The sequence below is a fragment of the Erpetoichthys calabaricus genome, chromosome 5 (assembly GCF_900747795.2).
Source record: "Erpetoichthys calabaricus chromosome 5, fErpCal1.3, whole genome shotgun sequence".
Classification (NCBI taxonomy): domain Eukaryota; kingdom Metazoa; phylum Chordata; class Cladistia; order Polypteriformes; family Polypteridae; genus Erpetoichthys; species Erpetoichthys calabaricus.
The window spans coordinates 213,272,797-213,297,363 of record NC_041398.2 but is presented as its reverse complement, the minus strand read 5'-3'; the positions used below and the strand labels follow the sequence as shown (position 1 = coordinate 213,297,363).

Genomic DNA, 24,567 nt, shown 5'->3' with positions numbered 1-24,567 from the left:
CCATGGAATGTGGGCTTTAATAATTATAATAATTCCAGAATCCTTACAATGATTGTCAAGTAAAAGGAAAAACGACAGAACATGTAGCTTCTCTAGAGCTTGTTTAGAATAGAGCTTCTTAATATCAGATAATAAATGAAGAAATAAATTAAGGCGTTTTTTTTTTTTTTTTTTTTTTGCAACTGACGGAAAATGCAGATAGAGGTTTGTATTCTTCCTTTCCGACACTAGATGGCGACAATTCAAGAAACCCGATCCGCTCGGTACACCACAACTCGCAGCCTTAGTTTGCAGCAGTTGCACAGCAGGCAGTGGAGCTGATCACTTGAAGGGCATCAAATGATACACGAAGCGAGCTTGCAGTGGGTCCTCTTGACTTTAGTGGAGAGCAGCAGCAGTCTGTCATCTCATCAAGGAGACTGCATTATTTGAAGAAGAAGAAAAAAAATGGCAGACAAATCTAATTCATTTTCAAATAACAAAGACGAGAAATCGGATGGAAACAATGTATTTCAAAGGCAGGATTCAATACAGAAGAACAACATGGGAAGCCAGAACATAAAGGACCATGCCAATTCTGTGGGCTTTAAAATGGATCGGGAGGAAGCCATGGTTGGGTTTGATGATTTGGACGGGTCGTCGAGGCAGTATGGTTTTATGCAAAGACAATTCGGGGCAATGTTACAGCCCGGGGTTAATAAGTTCTCTCTACGTATGTTCGGAAGCCAGAAAGCAGTGGAAAAAGAGCAAGAACGTGTCCAAACTGCGGGATACTGGATTATACACCCCTATAGCGATTTTAGGTAAGGAGGAGAAAGTCACCTTCCACACCGCGTGCCACCGCTTTTAACCTTCCAATCGGGCATTGGTGTTCTAATTGATGCAGTCTTGTATTGTTGACATCTGTCGTTAATGAAACATTTAAATCTGATTATATTTAAGGCGTTCTCCCGAATCTTTATAAACAATATACCACCCTTGAGGGTTTTTTGGTGAAAATCATTGATGTATTCAATAGAGACAACATATTTGCAAACCAGAATCAAAATCCGTTTATACGTGTATATTTACAAGCGCCTGTTACTGTTTTTTTTAATACCACCAATACAATGCAATCAAATATTTAAATCGTTGCGCTCGATTTTGACATTTATATACCTGTCAACATGATAGTTGAAGTGGGAAGGGTGACATCTTGAATATTTAGATTTTCTCGCCTTTCGTGCCTGCTCTATAGAGATCATGTACGGTATAATAGTGATATAGCACATAGTTTTCGCTTGTACCTCTGCGCGAGGTGGCACAAGCGCGCCTTGCTAGTACTTGCAGCGAGGCATTACAGCATTGGGTTCAACTTTTATTTACTGAAAAGGAGGTTCAGCAAGGCGCATTTTTAAAGATGTACTACCTGCTGTGCATTTTCTTTAGAATGCACCAAATAATGTGAATTATATGTATGTGTGAGAAATGATGTCTTGCTTTTAATTAATATACTGTATATGACGTATGTGGTATCTATATATCACACATTTTGGCCATGCGGAAAGATGCAAAGGATACAAAATATTTTATATGTCTATTTCCATAACTTGTAATTGTGTTTACTGCGGTGGGTTGGCACCCTGCCCAGGATTGTTTCCTGCCTTGTGCCCTGTGTTGGCTGGGATTGGCTCCAGCAGACCCCCGTGACCCTGTGTTTGGATTCAGCGGGTTGGAAAATGGATGGATGGATGGATGTAATTGTGTTTAACTATTCTGTGAATTACGTTAGGCATCCGATTCTTCCTTTTACAGTTAAGCATACCTTAAACCACGCAACGATGATGCTTTTAAACAAACTATAATGACAGACAAATATAGATGAGCTGTTAATCAATCGACATAAAGACAGATAGATAGATAGATAGATAGATAGATAGATAGATAGATAGATAGATAGATAGATAGATAGATAGATAGATAGATAGATAGATAGATAGATAGATAGATAGTCACTTGTGCAATACCCTAATGTTGAATGTAATACATTTCAAAGGCACACTGCGTTTGGTTGTGCTTCACACATGACAATGATAATATAGGATGGCACTCATTTATGCTGTTTAAATACATGTAGTGGAGGAAGGACATTTAGGGAACTATCCATCTCTCCCACTTTTTAGGTAAATTGTCTCCAGTTAAGTTAATATTAAGAACGTTTTTAAACTTTCGAAGTGCTGTACAGCCGTCTAATATCAACGCGCTGCGGAATGAAAGACCATCAAGTACAATACTATTGCTGCATGTAGGTTTACGACAAGTTTATGCGGACTGTGCGTGTTTTTTCTCTTTTTGCGCTTATTGAGACTTGGTTACTTACAATATTGCATATCATTTCATCTCGATCATGCAGATGTCAAACGTTTCTGTCCGCATATTCTGAAATTTACCGTAATGAGCTGTCCTCGGTGCTGAAAACGCATTACCCACCCCAAAATGCGTGCTTAATTTCAGTTTTCGCATTGGTCTCACGACTATAAAACTCAATGACCTTGTAGTTATTTAAAGTTCAAGGAAAGGCTATAACCTTTCTTACGAAGTGAAATTTTAAAGGGTACTTAAAGGTTAAGCTTTTTAAATGCGTTTCTGACGCCCCTTTGCGACGTTATAAGTGGATATGCTGATAGTCGCTGTACAGACAGTCCACCGATAAGCTTTATACGATTAACACATAATAGATCCGATCTCCGTGAACCCATTGACACCAGGATTTAAACCGAAGGTGAACTGGGATTAGTGGAAGGCTGTCCAGCAGCATTCTAAATTAGATTACATGTTGCTTTATAAATGAAAGCACACAGGCACAATTACATAACAATTCGACCAGCTTCTATTAGAAACGTAAACTTATTGGAAAAAAAACATCGAGCGCCTTTTTTCTTTGAACTAATTTAGTTTAGTACTAATAGGTTACTCTTAATTATTAAGTAGCGTTATTGCGACGTGCTTTAATGCTTTTTATTAAAATCCACGTGAACCACAAGACGTTTTGAAGTTTGTACTCTAAAACAATTTAGTATATCGCAATATGTTGCTAATAAATATTAAGAACGAAACAGCAACATTCTGAAAAATGCGTCCCTTTAAGCATACTTAATTGTACCGATGATACGGTGTTTTAAGCCAGGAAAAATGTTGACCTCTGATTATCATAAATAAAATAGGTGTCTCTTTAATACCATATGTTAATTTAACATCCCGTAACCACATATTTGTTTATTTTCTTTATCATAAAAAATGAAGACTAAAAATAACTGTTTCCCTTTTAAAGTGATGATGTAACATAACCGCCATGAAACCGCAGTACCCTAAACATCTGAAAGTACTCCTGTGAAAAGTGCCAGATGCTCGTGTTAAGACCTGCAGATAATGAATCGCGTGTGGTGCTCGAATAATTAACACGAATGGCATCAGGGAATGTGTCAGTTGTCTTCTTTAAACTTTGCTGTAATATTTGTAACAAGCAATCTTCTGCTTTGATTAGATGTTAATCAATATGCAGGCTGACTTTCTGCTGGAGGAATATGGTGGTGCTGGGGCTACTATAATATTAAACACTCGAAAGTGTAAAGTGTCAGTAATTAAATTAGTATTTGAATTTTACAGCTCAGCTTTTACAATTAGACGATACAGTAGATGGATGCACAAGAAAGCAGCTAAATAAACAGACAACGGAGACAATAAATACAGATTTTTTCTAATATCCTGTAACTATTATAATTTGTATAAGTTTAATTCTCCTTAAAGTCATAAACTTTTGCCAACATACTTTTTTAGATGCGTTTTTGTATTTAGTATCTAGGTGTGTGTTACTACAATGTATTGTCTTTCTGAGATAATAGCTTTTTAAAGCCATTTTACAGGTTCAAATATTTGCAATTGTTCTACTTTCCCCTTATAAAATGGTTTGTTTTATATTATTAAAACACTGATCACATTTCCATAAATAAAATATGTTCTTATATTTTTTGTATATTTCCTGTTTGTGAGACAGATAGGAGATGAGTAAAGGTGTGTGGTGCTGCAATAACCTGTAAAAAAGTACTGTGAAAAAATATGAGTGCAATTTCAATTACTGTTGGAATTTTCAGCCAATAGCCATGGATGGTATCAGCCCTCCAATGTAATGCAAGAGAGACAGAACAGCCCTGCTGCTTATCTTCCAATGCACCGTATGCAGTTTATTCAAACAAAATTTCTGTAACCATTATGCTGACTCAATGAATATATTTACCAAGAAAAAAAAAACTGTTCATTGCCATTCTTATAATGAGAAACATAATGAGAAAAATAAAATTAGTAAAATTGTGGACAAGTGGATATTAGCTGTTGTCTGACGTCTTTACAGCAATGAAAACAAACTAAACCACTTGCTAAGTTTAGCCTCAGTGTAACATTTTGCTACACAAAATAAATACTGAATGGCTATGCTTCTACATATGTTAATGCCATAAGGATCGAGTAATATTAGCATTTCTAAACTTCTAAAAACCAAAACCCACACAAAAACGTTCCCATTTTTGAAATAAATCCACATTTCATGATACCCTGCTTGGGTTGGTTGTTGTCTTGATGCTGACCTAACCTTGGATTAATTAAGATCCGTACCTTAGTGGATGGACTTTTCCTTGAATCTTTAATCACATTAAAAAGCTGTGTAATTATAACTTTAAATTCCAAATTGAACTATCTGTTGATATTGCACAATTCAAATCCATAACAGACAATACACCAATGAAGTATAACAGCAATTGAATACTGGAGAAATCGCAAAGAAAAAAAAATAGTTTTTCTGCACATTGCTCAGAATTAATAATCATGCCATTGGGAATACAATACAGTACAGAAAAAGCTCCAGTGGTTTTGAATTTCTGTCAGGATTCTTAACTGTGCCTATTTTAGTTCCTGCATGTAGCAGCTTATCTGTGTTTTAGTCTTCATACAAGCTCAGTCAAGCTGTAACTCTCACACCAACACTTTTTTCCGTCACCTTTAACCTGGACCTAGCATGGCTGACGTTAGAGAGAGTACTTTACTATCTGAAGGCTTACTTTAAGATGCCATTTACAGAGTTCATTCTGGGGGATTTGTTCTGTAATTAAGATATTGTTGCCTTTGAATTTCTAAAACTCGGGGCTTTTAAAATCATGGTGTACAAAGAAATAGAGAGCTGTTACATTTAGCCTCATAAGCAGTGGTTAAAAATAAAAATAATGTTACTTATCTAGAATTAGTTCCACAAATAGAAAGACCATTATTGATAAATGAATCATTAATGTATATACGGTATGTATAGATATACAATAAATAATAATGGGGGCTGAGGGAGTGATTATATTTATCCATTTTCCTATCCTTCCTCTTAAAGTCTGTCGCATTTAATATTGGGCACTTTTCTATTATCACTTGACGGACTATATGAAGCCAGGAAAGAAATCAGCCTTCTTCGTTTCATTTGTGATCATTTAAAAAAAAAATCTAAATCAATCCATGTTTAATAGCATTTATAATTTTAAGGAACATTATTCTGTTTAATAGTGAATTGCAAGACTTTTATCCGGTGTAATTTGAATCCGAAAAACAGATATTTTTGTTTATGTTTTACATAATAACAAAAATTCATTTCAGTTGTTCATAAGTTCACATAAGCAAAGACATATTTTCACTTGTTTCACTGTATAAACACTACATGGAAAAAATGTAAATACACGTATGATTTGCTCCGTTGTAAGGTATCCACGGCTCACTCTTCTGGCCCATGTAGTCCCATGTCATCTGTGAATTTTACCTCATCTTGTGTGTGTCCTTGCTGATAACCCATCCTGGCAATATGATCCGTAGAAGGTGTTTGTTGTCTGTAGCAGCTAACTGGGGCAGGTACAGTCAACTGCTTTATTTACCTGTGGCTCTTTTCAAAACTTCCTTGCTTGCATTCCTCCTACAGGTGCTTACTTAAAGAGGCAAACATGTACAACACCTCGCTTCACCAGAGATTTTCAGAACTAATAATTACCATGTGTCACTTGCACTTAGCAATTACAGCACCAATTGAATTTATGCTCAAATAATGACATAGTGCGCCTACATGCATTTCCTTCTGTATTCTCATATAATATTTACTATACTACTGTGTACAGCTAGCATAGTTTGGTAAGTTTATATGCCAGGTGGCACAGTGGCACCATGGTTAGCACTTAGGCCAATGTCATAGGTTCAAATCCCACATACAGTTGTTGTCTGTGTGGAGTTTACATATCCTCCTTGTATCTGCATGGGATTTACACTGCATGTTCTGATTTTTTTTTCACCCATTCCTAAAGATATGAATGAAAGGTTAATTTTGTGATTCTTCAGCTCTGATGGTCTAATTTACCTTAGCAATGTGTTAATATGAGTATGAGTTTATATACAGTATAAGTAGGTCCTATTCAGGTTTGATTCCTGTTCCTCAAAAGGGTTCCAGTTCAGTGATCATGAATTGGATTTACTGGGTTGGACAATGGTGAGTCTATCCATTTTTGAATCTTTTGGACTTGACTGGATTTCTGCATGACTTATATATAAAAGTGTGATCTGAACTAAGCCATAATAATAGACAAACCCGGTCTGCTTAAATTAATAACATACTGAGAACTTCTTCTTGTTACTTCTAAACACATCATTTAAACCCTAAAGGACCAATCTGTAAAATGAATGTGAGCTCTTTTATTAAGTAACTGAGAGACATTCGCAAAGAGAGCAAGAATAATTTCCATGTAGCTGCTATTCAGACCTGTACAACAGTTGGGAGTCATTTTAGATCATTCTGTCTACAAAACTGTTTCAGTTCTTTGATAATTCCACGATTCCTCACATGAATAGCTTGCTTCAGGTCATACCACAGCATCCCAGTTTGGCTCCAGACTAGAGTTTGCCTTGGTAATTCCAGAGCAATGATTTTCTTCTGTCTAAGCCGTGCTTTTGCTGATTTTTTCTCCTGTAATTCTGTTCAATGTCTTCTTGCATCACACACTTTGATAAAGCTTTCCATGACAGACTGCTACTCTGACATTTGCCTGTAAAATGTCTCAATAAAATTTTGAATTAATTGTCTTCTCTATGAAGATACTGTCCAGACCCTGAGGCAGCAAAGCAGCCTCAAATCCATAATGCTCCCTCTATCATGCTTCTTGATTGGAATGAAGATTTGGTGTTGGTAAGTGGTGCTTTTCTCTTTCCAAAAAAAGCGGTGTATGATTCTGCCAACAATGTAACATTTTTTTCTCATCCACCCATGGAACAGTATCCAAAATGTATTATGTATAATGTTATTTTAGCAGGCCTGGCAAAAATATTTTAGGACCAGGAAGTAAGATGTAGTCAGAAGGCAAAAATAAGCCAAACACGAGAGATCAAGAAATCATGAATTAAAACTGAGATGAGAAGTAAAAATTAAAGTTAAAACATAGCCAGCGAAAGGTTTGCAACAAGAAAAGATTATTGAGTATTTAGTTTAGGGAATAACATACGTACGTTCAACAAAAAGAATTTTGTATTTTCAAACTTGGACGAGGAGGTCCTCAAAAACAGGGCCTTTTAACTCATCAGGTTGTAATCAGGAGGCCACGACCTTTGAGGAGATGACCCTAATAATGTAGATACTGACCTAATGACAAGAAAAACAAACAGCAACATGTCTAAAAAAACAATATGGTGGTGATAATGCCACAAAAAGTGAGCGATGAATCAATGATCTCACCTTAAAATTAGATTTCTCACTTGTGAAAAATGTAAAACCAGTGTAAGAATGTACCTTTCAATACCTAAACAAACATTAAACATTTTTAAAAACCTAATTCATGACACAGGGAGTTTTGGCATTCAGTGCTTTCTTTTGTAGAGCAGTGATTTCCTTCCATGATTTGCTAGGAACACCACTTTTGTTCAGTGTTGTTCTTATAGTGGACACATGAACAAAGGTTTTGCAAGGTTAAAATATCACTGAGGTCCTTTGATGTTAACTTGGCCTTCTTTTTACTTCTGCCATTACACAATTTGCTCTTACCATACTAACCTTCCTCCATTTGTAGACAATATGACTTACAGTAGGCTGATGAGCACCTTGACCATTAGAAAAACCTCTGTACTCTTGCAGCTTTACACTTTTCTACAATTTTTCTTTTACAGTTGTCTGATACTTCTAACCCTAACCAAACTCTGTGTACCTTTTTTACAGGGCAGGGCACCCTCACCTTCAATCTGATTTCATTGATTGGAACACCTCCACAGATCAATTAGATAGATAGATAGATAGATAGATAGATAGATAGATAGATAGATAGATAGATAGATAGATAGATAGATAGATAGATAGATAGATAGATAGATAGATAGATAGATAGATACTTTATTAATCCCAAGGGGAAATTCACATACTCCAGCAGCAGCATACTGATACAAAAAACAATATTAAATTAAAGATTGATAACAATGCAGGTAAGAACAGACAATAACTTTGTATAATGTTAACGTTTACACCCCTGGGTGGAATTGAAGCGTCGCATAGTTTGGGGGAGGAACGATCGTCTCACTCTGTCAGTGGAGCAGGACGGTGACAGCAGTCTGTCGCTGAAGCTGCTCTTCTGTCTGGAGATGACACTGTTTAGTGGATGCAGTGGACTCTCTATAATTGACAGGAGCCTGCTAAGCGCCCGTCGCTCTACCACAGATGTCAAGCTGTCCAGCTCCATGCCAACAATAGAGCCTGCCTTCCTCACCAGTTTGTCCCCAGCACACCACCGCGTAGAAGAGGGCGCTCGCCACAACCGTCTGATAGAACATCTGCAGCATCTTATTGCAGATGTTGAAGGATGCCAGTCTTCTAAGGAAGTATAACCGGCTCTGTCCTTTCTTACACAGAGCATCAGTATTAGTATTATTATTATTAGTATCAGTATTAATTACCTCTGGAGAATTCATTAGCTTATATGTTCAAATAATTTTAAAACCTAGACTGTGAAAGTTTAAATGGTTTATTCAGTATGGACATGTAGAAGAACAATTGTTTGACCTTAGTTTAATCAGATTGTATTTGTCTATTATTGTGAATTAGTTGAAGATTAATTCACATTTTTATAAGTAATTTAAAGCACTACCACGACATATTCCTTCTTACCCCCCTATTCTTGACTGCACTACCTTCCTGCCATTCATCCCTTTGCACCATCTGTCTCTCCAGTTCCCAACTCGTTTAGATACCACCAGGTTGAGACGTTTAAACATTTCTCAAGGTTTAATTCCATGACTATACCTATAATTTTGTTTGGTGTCATTATAATTCTACAAAGCTATTGGTACTAGTAGGACATGGTGATTTTTTACAGCCCAAGAAACACCTAAAAACACAAACTCTTTCTAAGCTTAAAGGCAATTAGAACTTTTTTTACACTACCTATCTTCTGTAATCCTTCTTTTCTGACATGGGGCTCCTTTAAGGGACAAGGCTGGTTTTCTATCTGCTGCCTATACATATTTCTCTCTCTTGCTCTGGTTTTCTATCAGTCTTCCTCTAATCTTAGTCCCTTTAGATAATTCCATATCAGAGCACCTTTTGTTTCAGAGGGTATCATCTCCCTGCAGTACCTACCAACCCACACTTGCTTGTAGAGTGGGTCTCTAATTTCCATTATGAACTGTTCTCTCATTAAATTTGCCTTTTTCCTTCACTTCATTTCCAGCCACTTCATCCCAGAAATGAAATATCTAAAGTGTAAAATGTTTGGACTGTATAAAATTCAAGTGTGTACGGATACTTGGTTTGCCAGTTTGAAAGCTGGAGCATTTTTGGATGATAAATTAGACTGGACTGCCAATACTGATGCGCTGTGCAAGAAAGGACAAAGCCGGTTATACTTCCTTAGAAGGCTGGCTTCCTTCAACATCTGCAATAAGATGCTGCAGATGTTCTATCAGACAGTTGTGGCGAGCGCCCTCTTCTACGCAGTGGTGTGCTGGGGAGGCAGCATTAAGAGGAAAGACGCCTCACGCCTGGACAAACTGGTGAGGAAGGCAGGCTCTATTGTTGGCATGGAGCTGGACAGTTTAACATCTGTGGCAGAGTGAAGGGCGCTCAGCAGGCTCCTATCAATTATGGAGAATCCACTGCATCCACTAAATAATGTCATCTCCAGACAGAAGAGCAGCTTCAGCGACAGACTGCTGTCACTGTCCTGCTCCACAGACAGACTGAGGAGATCGTTCCTCCCCCAAACTATGCGACTCTTTAATTCCACCAGGGGGGGTAAACGTTAATATTTAACATTATACATAGTTATTGTCTGTTTTTTTCACCTGTATTATTATCATTTTTTAATTTAATATTATTTATTGTATCAGTATGCTGCTGCTGAAGAATGTGAATTTCCCATTGGGATTAATAAAGTATCTATCTATCTATCTATCTATCTATCTATCTATCTATCTATCTATCTATCTATCTATCTATCTATCTATCTATCTATCTATCTATCTATCTATCTATCTATCTATCTATCTATCATTTTTGAATTTTCTAATCTCTTCATCACAGAGTTTGTTATCACAAGTTTGTTCATTAGATTAATTTATTATAGATAGATAGATAGATAGATAGATAGATAGATAGATAGATAGATAGATAGATAGATAGATAGATATTGATCCATAAGTATGACTTTCATTGTGCTCTCTACATCTGAAATATAATTTGAACATAAAATTGAAGAGAAATTCACTTGCTCCAGCAGTTGAAGACCAGCATTATACATACTTCAAAAAAGTTATTAACAAAGTGCAAACTATTATATACAATAGGTGTAAAACTTATTATATGCACAGCTAGCAATAATAATATAAAACGTAAAGAAATATTGTCTCTGTGCCAATGTGTTTACTATAATTGTCTAGGATGAAGAAAGGCACAATGAGAGTAGGCATTATATAATCTGAAGAGCTCTGGGCCGTAGTGGAATGAGCTGGTGACCAAAGGCGCTTCAGGACATCCATCGTGTCATGGAGAGGACTGCCAGCATTAGTCATAATGGCCTCTAGTTTTGCCATTATCCTCTTTGATGTCACTGATTCCAGTGAGTCAAGGGTCAGCCCTTCTGATCAGTTTATTCAGGCCTTTGGCATTTCTCAGAGTTGGTGTTAATCCCCTTAGCACCCACCATATCTAAACTCCTGTTATGTTATATTTAGACAATGTCTAGACATGATCAGAAGCTGTTACAGTATATTTATTTTCCTTTGAATGAAATATATTCAATTCTCTAATGGCCCAATCAAACCTCAAGTAGAGGTCTATAAATAGATTAATATACAAGGAAATGTATTTTTTGGGCAAAAAATATAATATGCTGTCAGATTTTCACTAGATCTCATAAAGAGCTTAGCTTGCTAACTAAGTAAATATGGTCATTTTTTAACTAATTTGAAATTTGTTGAAACAAATTTTTTATTTCTAGTGTCAAATAACCTAACATTATTAAATATTAATTTTTAATTCTGAACATCCTGTGATCATTCCATTAAAATTGTTTTTCAGATTCAGTTGTCATTTCAGAAACCATAACTATTCTGGGGAAAAAAGAATATTTAATGATGAATATGATTTACTGAAAAATGTGCTACAAATGTAGAAAAAAACAGTTTAAAATTAGTAACAAGGAAAAGATTTTAACAGAGCATAAAGACATTAATAAAGCATGAAATCCCAACCATATAAGTTGCTGGTAAATTTTAAAATGAAATGTAAAAGTATACATTTGCTTGATGTAAAGTATGACTGTATATTTCAGTTAACATGGGCATGGCCTTTAGAACAGCACAAGGTACCAAAGCTGTGGAAACATCCATCCGTTTTCTAAACTCACTTGTCCAGATCAAGGCCACTGGGCAAGCTGGAGCCTATCCCACCATGCAACAGCCACAAAGCAAGAACAGTCCTTGGACTGGGCACCAGCCTATAGCATGGTCAATACACACACACACACACACACACATCGGGACCAATTTATCATTGCAGCCTGCATGTCTTTGGGCTGAGGAAGGAAACCCATGGGACATTAACCCAGACTCCTTTTTTCACAGCGGCAGCACTACCACTAAGCCGCCAGCTGTCCATTGTAGAAACAGATTACAGCAGCTCTTATAATTAAAACAAATACCCCAAAATCTTAAGTAACTTCAGAATATGTTACTGTTAATGAAATCATTTGAAAAATGTAGAAATAAGGAGCTGATAGAAAAGAAAAAAGAAAGTGGAGGTTTATTAGATCCATTGCAATCTCCCTACCAGATTAACAGGGGGACAGAGGATGCTTCTTCTGTTACATAACCACTTACTGCGTCACGACTCCTGTCTGTAGACTTCTCATCAGCTTTTTAATTCCATTCCAGCTCTACTTTCTTTCAAGGAAGCTTATTAAAAGTTTTAATGCTGACTTACCTTGAGAGGGTTGCTGATTGACGTTTTAAGAGACAAGACTCACAAGGTTAGTTTCTAACATGCTGTTCTTTCTACAGCGATTTGCCCATTTACCTCTTTTGAACGTTCTATATACCAATGAATATCTCAATAAATTTAAAAATAGATTAATCCTTTAGCCTACATAATAGAATGTCATGAGCCATGGCTCAGTTGACTATTGTGATTAACTTTTTTTCTACAACGTAATATTACAAAACCTAAAGACTTTTCAATTAATTTCAGAAGATACACCGTTTGCTTACAAGAATCATCAAAGACTAGACAGTCAGAACTGTTTAAAGTTAAATCCTAAGACAATCATGAACTCAAAACTGAATTTTAATAAAAACATATAATGAATGTGAAAGTTTATGTAACTTAAATACCTGCATTATCCCAGTTTTTAATTAATCTTGCAGTGAGTCTGCACAAACATGGTTTGAAACTCCTACTTTTGGAAAAAAAATTATATAAATCAAATTATAAAATGATGCAATAGAGGTGAGGGAATGATAGGGAACAGATTTTAAGTTCAAATTTCAGAAAAGGAATGGAATTTAACTATTCATGATATGCATTTTATGTCAATATTCATCAAGCATGTTATAATTCAATAAAACAATTGTTTACCATTGGCATATATCCTCAGTAAAACTGTCTAAAATGTAGCCTATTGCTAAGCCTCATCGTTTGATCTACACTCAGATCATATTGGGCAAACATTTTATCCATATCTTTTGGACAGCCATGGATTTAAAAATCAAATCTAACACTTTAGTCTCAGTATTTATGGATAGAAGTGCGATATGAACAACTGGACCGCTGCTTTTATGCAGAATTATTTTGCTAAGTCCATGGTCCACCTTCTTTAACTCAGTGAAAAAGTGATATTCCGTATTATCCCAAATTGGAAAAAATCAAACTCTGTTTATGAGGTTATGCTCAAACTTTTTTCACATTTTGGTAAGAACTCATCAATGTAATTCAGAAGTTAGCATTTGAAGATTGAAGATATGAAGATTGCACAGTTTGCATGGTGGCAACTGCTGGTGGTTAACCATGAACCCACAATGTCTGGATTACAAAGGCCCTCAAAAGCAGTTTCTGTAAAGTGATATCAAAAGAAGAACTTTCATTCTCAGCCACGTAGAGACTGCCTGTAAGCCCTCAAGGAAAGAGCTTCCTGGCTTCCTCTCACTCAGATTCCACATTTCTGCACAGCACCCATCCACAATGCATTTCTTGCTGACTGCGCCAAGTGTTTTGTAGTGGTATCACACCACGATTCATTCCAGTTCTCACATTTTGCACCATACTAACTTCTGGTGGTCAGCTGCAACCCCACAATATCTGGATTACAAAAGCTTTCACAAGCAGTTTCTCTAAAGCAATAGCAATGGAAGAACTTCCATTCTCAACTGCACAGAGACAGTCTGAAAGCACTGCAGGAGAAGGAGGGCTTCTTGGTGATGTCAGTTGAGTTCTCTCTCTCAGTGAGCCTCTGCCTTGCTGTACAGTATCACTACTGCATTACGTGAAGAACCATTATAGAAGGGACCCTCTTGCCAAATTGCTCTCAGTTGAATTGGATTTGAGAACTGAGTTACACTTGGTATTTTGTTTTCATTTGGTTCGGTTGTGTTTTGTTTTTGTGCTTTGTTTCTTAAGTAAAGTGAAATGAAATAATATTGAGCAAAAAATGAAAACATTATGATATTAAAACCTATCATACATATTCAATTAATAAGAATTGCAGAAAGTGTAGTGTGTCCCATCTTTACCCAAGATGCCTAGGATAAAAAGCAACCAGTTAAAATGGTCCTTCATCCCAGTTGCTGTTACTCTTCTAAATATGTTTTATCATCACAAACACCTATAGACATAATTTAGGCCCAATACTATACATTTCTGACAATCATTTGTTGAGTTGTAATAATTTGATAAACTTATTATGTTCACTATTGTATATTACTTATTTGTACAACGAATTGTTAGATGGCTGATTTCCTGCTTGCTCTGTTCTTGATATGTATTGGTTTCACTGTAAAACCCTTCTGACAAACCAAATTTTTCCCTTGGGTTAATACAATTTAAAATGAATTGAGATCACTGTGGCAGGCAGTCGTATGTTGGAAACTGCATGGAATAAATTTCTGTGTTACTCTCAATGTAATTTATTCAGCCCAAAAGGTACTACAGCATAAAGAGTACAGAAATTTTGTAACAGAATTTTAGAACAATAAGTCAAAAGTGTATCTGCAATGTATTGGCTAAGAGTGACAAAACAGCATTAGCAAGCTTGTGTGTGCATTACTTTTCTGAGAGCTAATCTTCATTTATATGTGAACCATATACACAGGCTCCCTCACGTACAACTGTGCCTTCAGCATGGTACAGGAACTCGGTTACTCAAATCTACTGTATCTTGTCAATAACTCTGTGCCCTTGACAAATTTAGTCTAAGAAAAGAGCCATCCAAATTGTGATCCAAAAAAATGTCTATCACAATGTTTCAAAAATCAATAAGAATAAGCTCACTGCAGAGCAAGAACTATAACAAATTGTACAGATCAACAGAGTGACTTAAGGTTATCATATAACCCATTCAGCCTGGCTGAATCCATTTCAGAACATTGAAAATGACAGTTTTTATAAAGTCAGTATAGTTCTCCTTAACAAGCAACAATGACCATGAAAGGGAAATTGTTACTCTCTTACTCTGGAATTCCACTTGCAGAAATAGCCTCCTGGTTGGTGCCAAACAATTGAAATATGTGCAAGTTTCATTTTAAAAAATGAAAACTCTGCAAATCTGCATTTAATTAGTATTCAGCTATCTTAGAGAGACCAGGAGTCTGTTACTCAAAATGATACCACCTACTGACTTGGTAATCCTGCTGTGTAACTGCACAATGTTAATGACAGAGACACACATGAAGAACAATCTGACTGATCCCATTATAACAGCTGAACTGATATATTAATACTGGATTTATGTGCTTTTTAAGAGATTGCTTATAACCAACTTCAAGTAAATGTACCAAGAACAGAAAATAATAAGAGGATATTAACATGTAGTACAATTAAGACTGAAGTCAGGAAGCATTGTTCCCATAAAAAGTTGTGGAAATCTAGAAAAAAATACAGAGTCATATAGTTGAAACATAAACATTGATATCTTTTAAAAGGTATCTGGTGTTGTCTGAAGGAAACTTGAAAATGGCAAAAATTGTTTGGGATTCCTCCTAAATAGTCCATAAAAGTAGTCCAGGACTCTTACTAGCCAGCCCAGAGGGGCTCATTCCAGTACAGCTGGTCTCACAACTGCTGTCTGCTGACTTCTAGCCTAGGAGGCCCTCAAAAATGGGGAAAATAACTTTTAAAGTTCAGTTTAGTTCTTAAGAGAACTTGGTTTAAAATCTCCAAATCTTGCCAAAAGACAACAAAGTTTCATTGTTAAAAGACAGCAGTTTATTAACGGAGAAAAACAATGAATAAAAAATGCCTGAAAGACAATCCTCAAGCAAACAAGTTCCAAACTCTATCCAAAAAAAAAAAAGAATCCAATAAACAGAACAAAAATGATCAAAAAGTCAACAAAAACCAAATACAGAAAATTATTCCTTTACACCTTCCATGAACTTCATGAGCAACTGCCTGAGCTCTCATTTCTCGACCTTAAATAGCCAGGGAAAAGGTTTGCGAGATGTGAGGTCAAGGGAATCACCCATCAAGAACATATGTAAAGGGAGAGTACAAATTTTTTAAAAAACTGTTAACAAAATCAATGGCAACAATATGAAATATGAACAATAATAATGAATACTAACAAAATTAATCATAAAACATAAAATTCACATGAATTTGGATTGTTATATAATATCTGGTCAGAATATTAGAACAGCTGCTAGCTAAAGAAACGAGCTTGACATACTGAATTGTCAACTAAATGTCATAGATGGCTTTGTATGTTGGTTGAAAAAAACAGATGTCTCACGTGTCTAGCACTGCTTCTCTCAGAATATCTCAAATAGTTATATTCTGACATTTGTTATTAAATCCCATATATGAACCTTCTTGAAACTCAAACAAAAACACAGCCAAACATGATAACTTACTTGAGTTTTACAAATACATTTAATCTTTCGTGTGCTGTAAAGTAAATAACATCCATCCCCTTTTTTACATCCACAACCTAAGCCCCGAGGATTCGACATATGGACACTGGCTGCTATGTTACCCAATCACACTTTTTCAACATATGTACAGCAATTAACTCGAATTAAAAGTAAACTGAATACTTTATAGGTTTCTGTTACTGGATTGTATGCAGTGCATTCTTTTCTGCTTGGCTGTGTGATAGAGCCCTGCTGCACCAGTACGTTGACTTCTTGTCTTACACCCAGTGCTGCTGGGATAATCATAATGCAGGTATTTTTACTTCAATAAAATAAGTATTGTGTTAGATTATTCATTCATTTAAAAGGTAATCAAACAAAATAACACACCTTACTTTTAACATGTTACCCCCAGCACTGCTCTGGAGATTGTGCTGCTGAGCTTAGCACTGTATATTCGGCTCATCAACGTATATTTAGAGATTTCTGAAATACTGAGACATTATTCTCTCTCATGGTTAAAATATTATGTGATCCCCAGAGCATTTGACTCAGAAAAAGGTATCTTAGTGGACATTTTCTATCTGTGGTTTCTGGATGCATGTTTGAAGCAAAGACACACGACCAAATAACCAGGTTATTCACTGAGAAACCTATGTGTGTTAAACTGTTTTTTCAAAGAGCAATTTTCCAGTTTCTCTAATTAGAATAAAGGTTTACATGCCAATTCTGAAACCAGGTTCCTGTGTGTAACCAGGCTATTAAACCTTAATGATGTAAACCTTAAAACTAAATGGTTGACATCTTTGGAAATTCAGTGATCAAACTAAAATAGAAGGCCCTTTGTGTGGTGTTAATCTTTGGATTTCACTGAGAGTTACCAGTAACCCCAAAATGTGGCTTCTTTTAAAGTAAAGACCAATTCAAAGTCCTGAGAAGTCATAAAGAATGATATCTGAGTGTCATTAATGATACTTTGTTGACCCATTTGATAATTTTGGAAGGGTAAGTAGAATGTTAGGCTGATTTTAGCACAGGAGAGAAAATATTGAGTTCACATGGGAATATAGCGAGGATGTGGTAGATGAATCCTCCTCAGAGAAAACCAATTTCCAAGGCTGTGGGACAGAATGAGATTCAACTAGTAATGAAGAAAGGCTCTAGATAATTATTGCGATACAGTATTTTACATAACACACCTGCTCAATACTGTGTGGAAAGTGGCAACATTTGTTTTTTTGGGTGAGACAGAGGTCCACATTTTCAAGAAGAGGTGCTAAAGGTTACACTCCTGCTATTGGGAAATTAGAGTTCTTATCCTTTCAGGGACTGCCCATGTTGGATCTCTGGAATACAGACACTGCTTTATAGGTAAACAGTGATTTCAAAGGAACAATGAAGACCTCATCATAGCAGTAGAACAGTAAAACAGCTATTTGCCCTTGAAGAGTTTTGTACCCTCTCAGATCTTCTTGGAATTGTGCAATGGTTTTTATCTCTGCCATTTCAAGTTCAAGCTTATTTATATGTGCACTTAGTACATAGTGTGAATTAAAGTTCTTACTTGTATGTTGTCTCACCTTCCTTTTTGAATTGTCATATGTAAGATATATATGTGTCCATCCATCCATCCATTTTCCAACCCGCTGAATCCAAACAGGGTCTGCTGGAGCCAATCCCAGCCAACACAGGGCACAAGGCAGGGAACCAATCCCAGGCAGGGTGCCAACCACCGCAGGACACACACAAACACACCCACACACCAAGCACACACTAGGGCCAATTTAGAATCGCCAATCCACCTAACCTGCATGTCTTTGGAGTGTGGGAGGAAACCGGAGCGCCCGGAGGAAACCCACGCAGACACGGGGAGAACATGCAAACTCCACGCAGGGAGGGCCCGGGAATCGAACCCAGGTCCCCAGGTCTCCCAACTGCGAGGCAGCAGCGCTACCCACTGCGCCACCGTGCCGCTCTATATATGTGTCATGATTGGTTATTTTTAATTGTTTTTCTAATATTTTTCTAAAGGAATTGTTTATTTGTATATGTTTTTAAAGTCACTGTAGCCATTCCTCACGTTAGTGTTTTGAATTTGGATTGTTTTATAATGTTTAGATATTTAATAGCATTCTCCCACACCCCCATATTCTTTTGCTTGGGAATCGTTGCATTGCATGGTATTGTTTACTAACTGCTATACAGTAGCCAACAGCTTTGTCAGCGTCCACGAATGAAATAGTATCAGGGTTCACCAGGAATAAAGTTTGTTTCCTGAAGTCAATTAATTGTCCAAGTTTGCGGATTTTTTCAATTTGGACCTTTTGACTATAAGTTAGGGTTACAGTTCAGGATTCGTTTCTTTGATCACTTACCTTCCGGTTATGACTTTTACTTGTTTTTTGATCCTCATTTATCACCCTGTCCAACCTCTTGCCCTCGCAGCATAATAGGATGAATAGTACTTCGCTGCTGAAATTTTTTTGCTCTTATTCTCTTCTCACTGAAATCTCTGCCATGCATTGAATGAAACCCCAACCAGTAGTGATAATATTGAGTTGAGAAATGAACTGAGGTGATTTGCTCACTGCACCTGAGGGAAAAGTAACCCCAAAAGAAAGAGGATCTTAGAAAGAACTGGGAGACCTAAAATGATTGTAGCAGTAGTTTAACCATCACACTGGGACTGTGGATTCTGTGAAATTTGTTAATTGATATGTACAAATGTGTCCCAATTTTCTTCAATGTTCATGTGCTTTGGACAATATAAGAAAGAATATTGACAGTAAAAACCGTCAAAGATAGTTTCATAAACATGGATGCTTATTCTCCATGACACAATACCTGTTGTGCTAAATGACACTTGTTGAGGGATCTCTCATGGAAGCCTCCTGAGGCAAATCTATGATATGCTGGTATCAGGAATTACGGGATTTTTGGCAGTTTGCTTTTTGTTTAATTTTGCTGTGTTAAGATATTCTTTCTGGTGTTGTTTAGTGTTTCTGTTGTTACAGTATTGCTCTTTATTAGGATGGATTGATTGTGTGCACATTTGTGTGCATGCCGTTTTTAACAGAGAGAGACACAGCTTGTTTAGCATTTGCACTTTATTTTGTGAAAGAAATTGACTCATCGGCAGCTTATTTTTAAATTTGTTTTTAATATTTTGTTTCTTTAAAGAATTACAAATTCTGCTTACCATATTTCTTTCGACTTTGGTGAATTTTGTGTTTGCATTCCATCCATTCATCGATCCATTTTCCAACCCGCTTATCCAGGGCAATGTGGCACAGGATCACACTTGAAAGCCTCTTGCCTCTTTTAAATAAATAATTTTATGTTCTGATCATTTGGACACCATGACAGCCCAAGTGACTGTTTTTGGTTATAAACACTTTGGTGAAATCTGCACATAGATCTTATGACAGTGGCTGAATTCATTCTTGTTTGATCACAGCACAAAAAAGGAAAACTGATACCAAACATGAACTGAAAAATACAGTTTCTCTGCTTTCAAAAGTATTTATCCAGCATTATTCTTTCAAAAAAGGTTCTGCAGGTAATAAGCCATGTTTTTATATATCGTCAAACTGCTAGCAAAATAGGACCCACTTAGAATGCACCATATTTTGGTAAATGTCCTTAAGGTTTATTGAGGTAGGGCTACACAGTACAATAGGGGCTGAGTAAAGAGAGAACTCAGCTGATGTCACCAGGAAGTGCTCCACTTTGCATTGCTTTTAGCCTGTCCCTGCGTGACTAGTTAATGGAGCTCTTCTCTACCCTGGTAATCCAGGCATTGCAGTTTCACAGCTGACCACCGGCAGTTACCACTGTACAAATATGTGTTACCTGGGATGGATTGTGGTGTGATTACCAGACAAAAGACACTTGGCGTAGTCGGCATGATTTGCACTGTAGGTGTGTATAGTGTGGAGACAGTGCAGCGCAATATAGTTGGGGGCTGAGTGAGGAACAGCACTCAGCTGATGTCACCAGGAAGTTCTCTACTTGTCATTGCTTACAGGTCATCCCAGCACAAACAGTTAATGGAGTGATTCTTTAGTTTATGCTTTGGGAAAGCTGCTCTTGAGGGCCCTTGTGATCCAGAAATTGTGATTTCGTAGCTGGCCATAGTGCAACATGTGCCACCTGGGATGGATTATGATGTGATTCCATAACAAAACAACGTTTACTCTAAATCCCCGTTATTTTAATCACATTGTCATGGTAATTTACTCCTTGTTTCCAAGGATGATAAATATGCAATATTTTCAAGTTTTATGCTTCAGTATAAGTAGAAATTCCACTCAAAAATGAAAATTCACAATATACTATGACTTAACCTTATATAATACTTAGAAAAACATAACATTCTCAAACCTGCTTATTCAAATTCAAGGTTGGGGGCAACAGCTTATTATAGACGCTTCCTGTTCAAGGCAGAACTATATCCCTGGACTGACCCCAATCCATCAAAGAGTCACCACTCTTACAGGCACACAAACACACACACATACACACACACATACACACACACACACACACACACAAAAACAAGACTCCACACAGACAGAAACCAGGTGTGGAATTCAAATCTGTGGATCTATGAGGCAACAAAGCTAAGCACTCTTCACCAGTTTTCAGTCATGGACTGAGTAAGGAGCACAGAAAGGATCCTGCAAAACAGTCTTGACATTCCAAAAACGTTAGAAAGAAGAAGCATTTGCTTAGAGGTAACTGAAGCATTTCTTTATAAAACTGAGTGTGGTCAAGCAACTGTTACTACCTCTTATTAAAATATTGACTGAAGAAAAACGGTTTTATGAGAATTACATTCACATATGCTCTTTGTACGCTCCTAAAGATTTGTCTTCAAAAAAAAAAAAAAAACGTGGAAGCTTACATGTCAGGCAAATGGTTTCTTTATGGGCACAAGAGCTGAAATAAATACTCCTAACAATGACTCCAATTATCTGAAAGCACAAAGCATTAAATCAATGTTACAAGTAGGTAATTTAGCCACTGCCTGCTATCAGTTAATATTGTCTTCTTCAGAACTGGGCAGGTGTAGTAAAAATTTGGAGAGTAAAATTTTTTTTTTGTGAAGCGCTCTCACTTAGTGCAGCCATAGAGTGCTGTGACATGTCTTCGAGTAAAATGCAAACACAGAATTTTACAAATTACTAATTACATAAATCAGCCAGACCTTTGTGCTGTGTGAACATGTGAGGGGTACTCGTCCATTAAGATGTAAGAAAAGGCTAATTCTTTCAGACTGCCACCATATACTGTATTTAACATTGCTTCACAAAGAGGGGAATGGGAATGGGGAGGCTGCTGAATCTCCTTATTATTTCTGACCGTCATAGACAGTGAGATTCAGAAAACCATGCAGATTTTCTTTTCCCCTGTCCTGATTCATTTGTAAAGGTCTGAAAATCTCACTTTTTCTTTAACAAGAAGCAATGTACAATGGTGCGTGAATACTTCTAATGTGCTTTATGGGCAATTTTCAGCAACAAAAAATCAAATCACATATATTTCATCATTATCCTCATTTAACAGCTTTGCTATTCTTGTAAAAATCTTTGCAAAGATGGAAAATGGCATTTCACTCACCAATTTCCTAAGACTGAACGCATGTTCTAATTACTTATAACTTTGCTTTTTTATTTTATTATAATTACTGTAACAACTGCCTGCCCATTAATTTGGTAGGTTGCTTTGTACTGTAAGCTCGTCCTCTTTATATAGTGAGGCATCTTATAACTGTGGCTAGTGTGCTTCAAGGGATGGAAAAATTGATTCATTTGATCATGCTTTAAATCAAGAAAAATACTTCATCCTTCACAGTTTTCATTTTACAGGCCAAAGGAAATAGAGCATAAAAAGTAAAAATAAAAAAACTGTGACCAGATTAGAGTGCTTGTGAATCCAGAATAATGGCAGTACAACCAAAATTAATAATACAAATGCAGGGGGAATAAATAAGGAAGGTACCAAAAATAAAGGCAATGCAAAGCCTCAAGGATCCAACTAAACTACAATTTGTTCCCTGACTATGTACAGAATGCATTTACCCACAACCACAAGTGTTAGAAAAGAATGCCTTCCTTCTCACCTTCTTCACTAGTCTCACTTTCTCCCACTAGACAAGCACTTTCCAGATCCTTCCTCCAGTATCTACACTCTATGGCCATAAATCCAGAAGGGTCTTTTAAGTCCAGACCAAGAACTATTACTGGGAGAGGCACTGGAAAACATTTTTCAGGGTCATGAATGGTATGGGGAGCTCCTGATATCAAACTCCTACAATTCACCCAGCAGCCCCAGGTGTCCCAATGATCCAGTTCTCTTTTAAAGAGCCCAACTGTCCTCTGTCATTGGCATTAGGGTAATATAATGGACTCACTTAATGAAGATATCTGTTCTTTATTAAAGGCATTTTCACATCTGCTTCTTTTAGTTTGTTTTTCTTCAAAATCTGGAATGATTTTCTCCCTAGTCCAGTTCGTTTAGGTAGATGTGAACATGCCAGTTACATTGGAGTGCAAACTAAAACAACCAGTTAATGAGGAAATGGTGATCCTGGTGAAGTACCATGCAAACCCTGGAGTGGTTTGGATGAGGTACATTATGAATGTGTTCTGACATTGGTCTGATCAAACTACAGGAAATACTTTGCATCATGGGAAACATTTCTACCAGAAATTAGGCAATCTCAGTATAAAAATAAATACACACATGCATACAAGTGTGTATAAAAAAAACTCATACAGGTATCAGTCAATGGCATCAATCGAAGCACCTGATTCAGCCTTACAGCCACTCGTTATCTGTCACGGAGTGACTGGATAGCAGTTGACCATGTAAGGTTGTAGATTCAGTGGTGATTGGGTTGGTCAAACTGACCATATACAGAGTTGGTGAGAAATGAGTGCCTTTTCTGCATTTTCTGATTTGTGTTTGTGTTTCTAGTTTGTTTTGCATTTTCTGATTTGTTTTTGCATGATTTAATTTGTTTTTGCACATTGCTCTTCAGGGCCACCGTAGGGTAAGCACTTCCAGTTACAAGCAAGTGATGGAAGCCCATGGCAATTGGCACCTTGCCTTTTGGCTCTCCAAAATGTCATCATTGCCATCTCACGGAATTCAAGGTTCTTATTCCAGGAATGACAGTTGTACGTACACGACTCACAAATGACCTTAATTTTCTTGTTTTGTACAAACTCTTCTAAACAGTTATATCCGGTACAAGTTGTTTTCCACACTCAAATTGGCTAATACATTTGATTGCTATCTCTTAACTTGATTATGCTTGTAATATTTTTTGCAGCTTTCAGAAAAGTTCTGGTAAATCAAAATCGAACATCCGGTGCACAGCATAAATCTGCAGCACAGCACACACCTGAAGCTGTAATGTTCAGACATTACTCCACACCTATGGTATTACTATAGAGGAAGACCATTAAGGTCTTCTTTAATATTCAATTCCCCAAATGCAGGTTGAGCCCATCTACTTCTATTTTCCTTGTAATTCCAAGTTATTATTTAATTCTGTTATTGTACAAATCACAACAAAGTTAACAATATAAATATAAATACTAAAAATCACCATCTTCTTTACAATAAGCACTAAGATTTACAAAATTTTAGACTAGCCCGCCTGGTGGATGAATATTTATTGAAGAAATCCCACCACTACTGAGTGTCCATTTAACTCTTTCAGGGCGGATGTCGACTTTTGTCGAAATTCAGGGGTAGAGGACGGTAATCAGCTGCAAACTGTGACAAAACTCACCATTATATTTTAATTCGACTCTTTTTAAAGTTAGCTTTGTTGATTCGACTGAGATTTCCTGCACGTGCGTGAGCAGCAAAGATCAAACACCCCCTCAAATGGCATTAACATCTGGTGAA

The 24,567-nt window shown here is 36.7% G+C and overlaps 1 protein-coding gene across 2 annotated transcripts in view; it reads left to right on the top strand.

The window, feature by feature from the left end:
* The first annotated feature begins 298 nt into the window (after positions 1–298).
* LOC114652878 (potassium/sodium hyperpolarization-activated cyclic nucleotide-gated channel 1) overlaps positions 299–24,567 on the top strand; it is a 360,830-nt gene continuing 336,561 nt past the window's right edge. For both annotated transcript variants that reach the window (XM_028803184.2, XM_051928272.1), the window contains exon 1: positions 299–803. In XM_028803184.2, coding sequence (XP_028659017.1) covers positions 448–803 — 356 coding nt within the window. In that variant the 5' untranslated portion in view covers positions 299–447. The remainder of the gene's footprint in view (positions 804–24,567) is intronic.